Below are 10,611 nucleotides of genomic sequence, written 5' to 3' on the forward strand. Positions count from 1 at the left end.
TCCAACCAGTCCTCCTCTTCCCTTTAGTCCCTCGCAGCTTCGGACCGCAAGCATTTTCCCCTTCCTCCACTGTGCGCTCTTCTTTTTTTATAAGAACCATGGAAAGCGCATCAGGCAACCTCTCAGACGCGGATTACCGGAGCCAAATGGCCGCCTTTTACAACAACAGCGGCTTGTGCTCCAACGGCAGCAGGTGCGACGGGGAGCGCGACCCGGGTGGTCAAGCTGACTACAGCGACGCCAACCCGCTCATCATCGCCATCGTCATCACGGCGGTTTATTCCGTCGTGTGCGTGGTGGGGTTAGTGGGGAACGTGCTGGTCATGTATATCATCGTCAGGTACGCACACGCACGCACACGCGCGCGTCACTTACAACGCATAAAGTGTGCGCTTCCTCTTGTTTGTTTGAAGCTTGTGCGTAAAACTCACTGGGTGTTTGCGCGCCGACTGGACGGGGAAGCATGTCAGCGTCCTCGCTACTGGTTCGAAGACACGCGGGTTGTCAGAATTGCACATTTTAAAGCAGCGCAAAGGGGCAGACCTCCGCCAAGGCGAAAGTGACAACTCTAGCAGTCGTGCGTTTGACGTCACAGACTAAACTTCCGCTCAGCGAGAGTCAAAGTTTTAAATGGCTTTAGCTTATTTTTTGCTATAATTATTCAGGAAAAGATGTGGTTACCTTACATGTGTTGCAAAAAGCTCAGTTCAGCGAGCAACAACATTTTGTACAGTCCACATCACGTGCTAGACTTCAGTTCAGTGAGTTATCATTTCGCAATAACATTTTTTTTCCATAGCAAAGTCCCTCTTTGGCCTCTTAGGGAGGTTCAAATGTTCCTTCAAACATTCGGTTCGATTGTGAAACAGATCATTTCAGTGTCAATACAGTTTGCCTGTAGAGGTTCCATTGTATTATTTTAAATAGGATGTCATTTGAACGTTTATGACTTCATTAGCTGGGCTATAAAGTTGGCAGATAGCTTTTCCCGCTATCATGAACACACTTCACCATGTGTTTCCGCTCACACACACATGCACACGCACACACACGCAGTTGTCTATTGGAATCAGCACCAACGCTTCTTTCATTATGGCGGTGGGCGCGTCAAGTGGCAGGTGGGCGGACCTGAGTGTGTTCCCACAACGCTTGAGTGATGGCCTCCTAAATGTCCTCCATCCTCATCCTTCAGCTGCTTTGCTGAGCTTTGCAACAAGTCAGAAGCTTTACAAGCTCCTCATCTTCATCTGGGTTTGCAAACATCACTGCGCTCTCTTTATCTTAAAACGGCTCGCTGCTTTGTTTGCTCTGCATCATGACGCCTCACTTAGCTGAAAAAGGTGAGTGAAGAATAAAAAGCATAGGGACTTTTATTTATATATATATATATATATATATATATATATATATATATATATATATATATATATATATATATATTTTTTTTTTTTTTTTTTTTCCCACACACATTTGCCTCACCAGTAGCGACAAAGCTCCAGCCACGCACAGCTCATGCACCTGCCAAATTAACCTGGTGTAATCTGCCGCCACGCAGATTTACGCTGCACGCCAGCCGGCCAAAAAACAGAGCCCACAGTCGAAAAGTTGGACACGAACAACTTTGTAAAGTGATCACATGTCCACAGAATGTCAACATGAATCCTCACAGCAGTTTAGTCATCAAAAAGGTTTCCCGCCCATTAGAGCATTCGATAAATAAAGGATGTGTGCTAATGTGGGACACATCCTCCTTGTCCTTTTTTCTCTCACGCTCTTCTACAATCAGTGTTAACAGCCATTTCGCTAATGGTGCATTGACAACAATTCCTTCAGATGAAAGGAAAAAAAAAAAGTGGTGCTCTCCGTCCTCACTTTTATGCTAGTGGTCTCGGATGCAATTTGGCTAGATTATATAGAAACGGAAGTGGGTGAGTAAGGCGTTCCCGTGGCAACCCCTCAGGTCATAAAGAGTAACGATTGCCTTCTCGCTCTCTATCTCTTCGTACTTCCTCTCGCGCTCGTCCGCAAACTTCTTTGCGAGTGAGCCTTGAGTATATCTATAGAGATATATAAAAATCTGATTTACCTATGTGCTAATTTGGAGTGGGGTTTCTTGTTACCATGGAAACAGCGGAAAGTATTTTGAAAGAGTGTAAAATTCTTGAGCTCCCCGTTATGGCGGCTATTGCAGTCATAATTTTGGTTGAAAGTTCCAAACGCAGCTGCTCATGTGACTAATTTTGTAGAATTTTGCACTAAATTAATTTTTGGATTTATTGTTGTTGTTATGATTGATCTGTTTGAGTTCTGCCTAGCAACAAGGGCCAAAAGCCGAAGACAGTTTGAAGAATTCTACCAGCAATTTTGGAAATTAGTCTACCCAGAACTCTGGCGCGTGTTTTTGTAGAGAGTAACAAGCCTCATCTGCGCCACTCGTGTGCGTCATTCTCGTGAAGCGATCGTAGGAGGTCAAGGTGTACAACCTTTAGCTGTTTTCTTCACGTGCGCTTTGTTACCGTGGCAACAAGCACTCCCCAGCGATTTCTACTGGCAGTCAGCACTGGCTGAATTGTCTCTCTATGAATTTCTCCACGTAACAACATCAAGCTTTGCTTTTTGATTACGTGATTTCAGTTATTCGCTTGGAAGAGGGCAGTGTAGCAAAATGCTCGGCAGCGTTTCAGGCATTCGTGGCCAACCGTGTCGGATAATGCCAATTTTTTCGATTTAAGGCTTGGCGTCAATGAGTGCTGGCCGGAAATGAGCTTTTGATAGATTTTGCTATGGTCTAGTGAAACCAAGCTTGAGTTTTGTAGCCGGCGTCATGCTGCAGGGCTGATTTTCTCTTGCTGGAACTGACAAAAGGAAAGATGTAGCTGTCAGTGTGAGCACTTCAGGCTTCAGCTAGGAAGCAAAAAAAAACTATTTCTTCATCTTTCAGTTAAAGTCAAAGAAGCCCCGCTTCAGCTTCTCGCATTCACGTGATCACATGCGTGGCACATATGTTATATACGCTAAACGCAAAAATATGCTAGCTTAGTGCTAATGGAACGACAAAATCTAATTTGCTGACGTTTCTTCAAGTCGGGCTACTCAATAACGAATTAAATAGAAACCTACACGGTTGGCTCGTGGCTCGCCGACCTCCACGATCCGTCACAGCCGCTCGGGGTGCGTGGAAACTGTTATCGGCGGAGAGAAAATATGATAACAGCAGCAGCAGCGCTCTTTCCCAGGCTCATGACAAATGATGTTTAGCTCGCTGCATAACAGCAGTTCGCTAGATTAATGGCGCCGCCGCTGCAAGATGTTGTGCTCAAGTGGCTTTGTGGGAATTACTCCATGATGGCAGGCGTGTCGAGGTCAATCAAAGGGACTTTATGTGAAGATCCTCAAGTCAAGTCAAGTCAAGTCAAGTTTATATAGCCCTAAATCACAGGCAAGTCTCAAAGGACTTCAGATATACAAAAAATCAACAATTATTCTCAAACATCCCCTGATCTTAAACTCCCAGGAGGGGAAGGAAAAACTGTAAAGATGTTTTTTCTCTCCACGATGTCAGCGGCAGCTAAGAAATTCAAACTCCCTCGTAAATAATCATTGCTTTGGCTAATTAGTCTGCACGTGTACATAATGTCGTTACTGGTGCCGCGACATTAGCAACCCCCCTGCTGAGCGCGTTTGTTTTCGCAATATCGTGGCAATACTTCTAACGCCATCATTTGGCTCATCGTTTTCGTATTTTCATAGCGTCGCCGCCCAGGAGTATTCATTTATTAACAATGTTTGTTATTGGATTTTTTCTCTGGCTTGTTAGCAAATTCCTCCGAGCATTAATATCTTAGCTGTCACGCTGGATGGCATCGAAACAAACAATAACAAAATATTCCGTCCATTCTAACCGCCGTCCTTAAATTATTTGTTCGTTTGCTTGAGCTTGCCTCAGCCCCTGGCTAAAGAATTAATTTCACACTTGAGGACTCAATAACGAAGCGGCTTTCTTTAGTAAATAAGCCACGCTGGCCGTTCAAGCTGTGTGTCACTGTTAAGAACCGCTGCTGTGTTGTGGCATTTTGCCCAAAAGACGCCACTTGTAAGCTCTTTTAAGGCAAAATATACACAGCAAAAATAAATATATGGCGAGTATGGGCACTTTATTTCATCTTCCCACTCTTTTTGGGTCAAGGCTCACTTCAGTACCAACTGGGCCTTTTATTTAATGACACATGATGTATCTGTAGGTTTTAAATGAACATGTACTGACCTGTATCGACCCTTTGCTCAAAATCAATAGTGTTCTTGCTGTAAAAGGGGAAAAAGAATTCATAAAAAACTTTCAGAACTTTGCTCATCTGGAATGGTGAGGCCCGTAATGGCACATAAAACAAACATCCCTCCTGCCGCTCTGTGTCACGTGACTCGGCTAACCGTTCCCGGACCAATAAAGCCGGGAAATGACGAGCCTGGCAAGCTGTCAGTGTTGCAGTTAATTTGAATTTAATGAACAAACGTCATCATGGACACTTGTTAAAAAGATTTGGGATTATTGAGAATATAAAAACAAGGAGGAGAAGACGACCCATCCATCCATCCATCCATCTATCCATCCATCCATCCATCCATCCATCCATCCATCCATCCATCCATCCATCCATCCATCCATCCATCCATGCATCCATCCATCCATCCATCCATGCATCCATGCATCCATGCATCCATCCATCCATCCATCCATCCATCCATCCATCCATCCATCCATCCATCCATCCATCCATCCATCCATCCATCCATCCATCCATCCATCCATCCATCTGCTCAGTTATGCTGTGTCAAATGAAACCATTTTTTAAGCCGTGAAATGTTAAATTCGAAAGCTCTATCTTCCTTTCCCACCCGCTGCCTCTCAAAGTGTTTTTAGTCACTCTCTCAAGTCAAGTCAAGTCAAGTCAAGTCAAGTCAAGTCAAGTCAAGTCAAGTCAAGTCAAGTCAAGTCAAGTCAAGTCAAGTCTATTTGTATAGCCCTAAATCACAAACAGTCTCAAAGGGCTTCACATAGCCAAAATTGACAATTATTCTCAAAGAATCCCCTGATCTTAAGCTCCCAAAAGGGCAAAGCAAAACTCAAAAAAACCCTGCCAGGGGAAAATGAGAAACCTTGAGAAGGGACCACAGATGGAAGGATCCCCCTTTCAGGATGACCAGGTTAAGACCTGGCTCTCTCCAGACCTTCAATTCTCTTGCTTTTCATCTTTTCTTTGAAAAATAATCCTGGAATGGAAAGAGGAACTGCAATTTTTGCTCTCTTGCTATTAAAAAAACCCAAGATGAGACTTTTGAGTGCACTTTGAAGCAGTCTGAAAGGAAATTGTTTGAAAGAAAACTCTTTCTTAGGTCCCTTAAAAACCTGGTAATTCAGGCTCATCGTAGTAACAACGCCGACTCTGATTTCCAATTTTGTTTGCGGGCAGGTACACTAAAATGAAGACGGCCACCAACATCTACATCTTCAACCTGGCTCTGGCCGACGCGCTGGTCACCAGCACGCTGCCCTTCCAGAACGTCAACTACCTGATGGGCACATGGCCCTTCGGCGACATCCTGTGCAAGATGGTCATGTCCATCGACTACTACAACATGTTCACGTCCATCTTCACGCTCACCACCATGAGCATCGACCGCTACGTGGCCGTGTGCCACCCGGTCAAGGCGCTGGACTTCCGAACGCCGCGCAACGCCAAGATCGTCAACGTGTGCAACTGGATCCTATCGTCCGCCATCGGCCTGCCCGTCATGTTCATGGCCTCCACTGTCGTCACTCGTGAGTCTGACTTGACTAAACGGCTCCGTAAAAATGTGTCTTTTTATCTTTTGAGTTTTTCTACATTCAACTCATTTTATTTTGCACTGAAGGATAGACTTATACAGCCTCGTTCGTTTGTGTATTTTGGAAATCTCAGCTATTTCTGACATCATTTACATGGGTAAATGTTTCATAAAATTAGCTGGAAAATGAATCAAATCTAAATAATGAATCAATTTTATTGTTAAAAATGTTTCCATTTTCAATTTTGCGGACTACATGCAACACCGCCACGGACCACTAGAGGGCCGCGGACCACCGGTTGACAATCCCTGCCTGAGCCTTTTGCTGCAGCAGAATCACGCTTGGCTAACTTAATTGGCCATTTTCTCTCCATTACCTCCTTTGTAAAGGCGACGATGCCGGCGACTCATATAAATGAGTCACCGGGAAGCCTTTTGCTGGTTAATAGTGCTCCTTACATAAGATCTTCAGCAACCCTTCCGAAGTTTTCAATACACTTAAATTCGCTTGAATTATATTAATGTGGATGCAAGTAGCCTCCTCGATCTGGAGCTTATTCTCAACTACACCTCATTTATGTTCCGTCGTTGTCCATTTCATAATTTATATGTTACACGGCTTTGTTTTGGATTAGTCATACACAGCAAACCAACAGATGGACAAACATGGCGCCAAAACGAAAAGCAAACGACCTGTCTTGTGATTTGGACTTTATAGCCTCGAGCATCGTGGACTGCAAGCTGATCTTCCCGCACCCGTCGTGGTACTGGGACATCCTGCTCAAGATCTGCGTGTTCATCTTTGCCTTCATCATGCCCGTGCTCATCATCACCGTGTGCTACGGCCTGATGGTGCTGCGCCTCAAAAGCGTGCGAATGTTGTCAGGCTCGCAGGTGCCCTAGCCGCTCGCTTGTTAGAATGCATGAGATAAAATCCTAATTAGTTTTAAGGAGCTGTGCTCCATTGTGATCTTAATTCAAATAAAAAAAACAACAAGGCTAAATAGAATCAAGTGGCAACCATCTTGTATTGATTTTGTAAATATTCACTGTGCAGTGATAGAAAAAAAAATGTGGGAAACCTTATGATGCTAATTGGTGTCATTTGATGCCAGGAGAAAGACCGAAACCTGCGTCGCATCACCCGCATGGTGCTGGTGGTGGTGGCCGTCTTCATCGTGTGCTGGACGCCCATCCACATCTTTGTCATCATTATCGCCCTGATCAACATCTCCAGCTCCACCTTGCAGACCGTCACCTGGCACTTTTGCATCGCCCTGGGCTACACCAACAGGTACCGGCCGATAAACCCGCCAATGCCATGCCGCCATTTATGGACGCCATTTATGGACGCCATTTATGGACTCATGTTGCACACTTGCAGCAGTCTGAACCCGGTGCTTTACGGCTATTTGGACGAGAACTTCAAGCGCTGTTTCCGCGAGTTCTGCTCATCGGGCCCCTCGCTAATGGAGATGCAGAACTCCACCCGGGTGGGCGTGGTAGGACGCAAGGCCCCCCAGCGCGAGCCCAACACCGCACAGTCGGGAGACAGGTCCAATCAGCAGGTATGGTGGAGCGAGTCAACTCCCCAAGTCCTATTTTGCTGTAGCAAAAATCGAGTTTGCGCTAAATTTCACGCTAGCTCTGCACACAGCTAACAATAATGCTAGCACGACAAATAGATAAATACAAATATAAATAGCCGTTTTGGGTACGATGTTGTTACTTTAAAGCGGCGGCCATTTTGTGTCTTTCAATAGGTATGACTAGCCGTGGAGGAGGAGTCCGTTGACTGCCACTGTCGAGGCGGCGGCGCCAACGACGACCTCATCTCGGAAGTCACCCAAGTCACCACAGGGCTCTGATTACGAACGCACTCGAGCCACTACACACCTACACACAGACGGCGAGGCAAAACGTTATAAGTCGGGAAATGGCGCAGGACCAATTGGAAATCAAGTGTGCGTGCAGCATGAACAAAAAGAATGCTGGCGAGATTATTATCATTACTATTATTATCATTATTATTATTGATAGCTCGTCAAAGTGAATATCTAGTAGGAGCTCAATTGATTTTCATTGAGTTGCTGCACCTAATGTTTTGACCCCGGAATGCTTTTTGTCACATTTTCTACCATTTTCTGCAGCAGCAGTCACATGCTTATTTTCCTGGCTGCTTGATGTTTGACCAGCGACAGCTCCTGGGATTTGTTTATTTTTTCTGTTACACGCTCACTTGCACACACACACACACACAAACTGATTTGTTTCCAACCTGTGCCTGGACTGAGACGACAGACGGGCTCTGGACATCGTCTCTTACACTATAAAGGGGGTCTTACGATGTGTGTTTATGACGCCGCCGCCCCGTTAATTGACACATTTTTAACGGCACCGGCCTGGCGGCCATGTCGGAGGCTCACTTGATGTATTTTCAACACGAGAATGTTCTCTGCTGTACGTATTGCCGCTGCTGTTGCTTTGGTGTCTGTCTTACGTTTTCTTGTGTCGTCGCTGCCTGGTTGACAAAAAATGAGGATGGACAGATTTCCGTGTGAAACCATATTTGGTATAGCAGGAAAAAACTTTCTCTCTCTACAACTTCAAGCTACTCCCTTTCATGTTTATGATGCCTTCGAACCCAAACGCACTGGGAGGAATTGAAATGACTGTGCTGTATCACCATTAGAAACGACATCTTGCGACGGCAAACGAATGTGACTCTGTGGGGAAATAAATGTTTGCGACATCGCACCGAAACTTAATGAAAGAACACCGCGGTGCCATTGTTAGCTCATCTTACGCGACTCGATTGGATTTAAGGGCCGGGCGCTGCGCTCGCCAGCTGCTTTTTCCACTGTCGTCGTAAAACTCGATATTCCGTGTGCCGCCATTGTATTTTCGATACAAAGATAAATTGAGCCACTGAGACCTACCATGGACTAAGATTTAGTCTAGAACATAAGTGGATCGTCCTTCTACTGTGTCATATCTACTGCTCTTCAAATTGTATATTGACAAAACTCACAAATAATATATAAATACATTAATGTATTGCTGTTATTGTCTTGTTGTATATACCTAGCATGGACTAAGATTTAGTCTAAAGTGGATCGTCCTTCTACTGTGTCATATTTACTGTTCTTCAAATTGTATATTGATAAAACACACAAATAAAATAAATAAATCATATAGATAATATATAAATATATGAATGTCCTTGCTGTTATTGTCTTGTATATATTGTATAGATCCCTCTGGTGTTGTGTAAATGTGTATACATTTCAAATTACAATAAAAGTTTGTTGGACTTTGCTGCTTTGTACAACCACAACGATTATTAAATGATAGTTTGTTAGTAGACATGAAATTCACTTTCATAGGACTTCTAATTTGGCATTGTATTGCAAGTATTTCCATAAAGAAAAATCATATGAAGAGTAGAAAATGCAAAGCAAATCAGAAATTTAAAATCCTTCAAACTAGGGTTTCAAGCTAGGGTTAGGGTTTAATTCAACAAGAGGTTAGTTCATCTTCTGCTCTTATCATTTGTGATGTGACGATTTAATTCCATGCATTATTATTTCAATGTCTGTTCTTCAGCATTTGACGCACATGCATTTTCCAAGGTTCTTTAGTTATTACTGTTAGCAAAATGGATTGTGACACACAAAGGAAACAATTTTGGCAAAGTTTTCAGTGCAAAAAGAAATAAATGAGATTTTACATGGAATCTCTGCAGACAAATTGAGGTGGCTGGCTACAAGTGGATTTGCTGATGCCATAAATTCTGATTTAGAGACCTTTTTTAAAATGAAAAAAAGTGGAGAATGTGTATTTTCATTCAGAAAAAAAAACACTCAAAAGAAATCAAGCTGATGTTTGCAGGGGAGCACATTGAAAAGTTCAATAGCGGACTTGTCGTGGCGGCGGATGGTCGAGGCTGTAAATGCGCCTCGTCCGTCATGCTTTCACATAAAGGGACATTTTTTAGCTTTCTTTTTGTCAAGCGGGATGAAGGAATTTATTTCTTACACTGTCAAAAGCTGAGTTTCATGGCCAGACGATATTGAAGACAATGTTGATAAGGGAAAATTGAATTGTGGTGAGAATTGATGGCAAAGATGAAATGTGAGACGATAACTCGGCCAGGGCTGGGTGATATGATCTTGGAATCCAATCGTAGAGTTTATTAATCCCATTTTTATCAACCGCATAGAATAAAGAAGACATTCTGCAAAAGATTTACCAAACAAACAACTGTACACAATGACAAGAACGTATATCTGTCAGCACTCTGACATCAGTAAATATGACATATTTGCACAAACAGTGAACGTAATGACACGCTCGGAAAGCCTTCGCGAATGTTCGTTGCTCTGAACTCTCCGGCGCATGCCATCATTTCACACTCGCGCAGATTGCCCCCAAAAGTCATTAAAGTCATCGTGGTTGGGCTTTCACGCTTCCCGCTCTAAACTTCCGCTTGTGATTCTCCAAACATTTGTTGCGGTGAACTTGCCTTCTAGTTGTTATGAGGAAAGAAAATAAGTTTGTAGGGGGAATAATAATTTCCAGACAGATAGAGAGATGGAGATAGTAGATGAGTTGACCGGCGGCTAGCACAATAGCTTGTTAGCTAGCTGTTAGCTAACTTACTCATTAAATAGGATAGTTTGGATTTATTATCGTCATTAAGCAGGTGGGTGCTAAAGCTCCTAAAATCCGCTGAGTCACATTCTGTGACATCAGTGAGGTATACTCGCAACATAAACTCGATTGATT

General features: G+C 43.7%; 1 protein-coding gene across 1 annotated transcript; it reads left to right on the forward strand.

Moving 5' to 3' along the window:
* oprm1 (opioid receptor, mu 1) lies at positions 1 to 9,141 on the forward strand. Its single transcript, XM_049737012.2, has 6 exons — positions 1 to 340; positions 5,469 to 5,818; positions 6,542 to 6,717; positions 6,939 to 7,117; positions 7,208 to 7,391; positions 7,587 to 9,141. Exons 1-6 carry the CDS (start codon positions 99 to 101, stop codon positions 7,590 to 7,592), a joined length of 1,137 nt encoding a protein of 378 aa, XP_049592969.1. The 5' UTR covers positions 1 to 98; the 3' UTR covers positions 7,593 to 9,141.
* The last annotated feature ends 1,470 nt before the right edge of the window (positions 9,142 to 10,611 follow it).

The sequence above is a fragment of the Syngnathus scovelli genome, chromosome 12 (genome assembly GCF_024217435.2).
Source record: "Syngnathus scovelli strain Florida chromosome 12, RoL_Ssco_1.2, whole genome shotgun sequence".
NCBI lineage: Eukaryota > Metazoa > Chordata > Actinopteri > Syngnathiformes > Syngnathidae > Syngnathus > Syngnathus scovelli.

Excerpts from the sequence above, each read along its gene's own strand:
- oprm1 (XM_049737012.2), top strand. The coding sequence starts at position 99 with ATGGAAAGCGCATCAGGCAACCTCTCAGACGCGGATTACCGGAGCCAA. Across the intron at positions 341-5,468 it reads GTCATGTATATCATCGTCAG|GTACACTAAAATGAAGACGG; the intron begins GTACGCACACGC and ends GTTTGCGGGCAG. Across the intron at positions 6,718-6,938 it reads GAATGTTGTCAGGCTCGCAG|GAGAAAGACCGAAACCTGCG; the intron begins GTGCCCTAGCCG and ends ATTTGATGCCAG.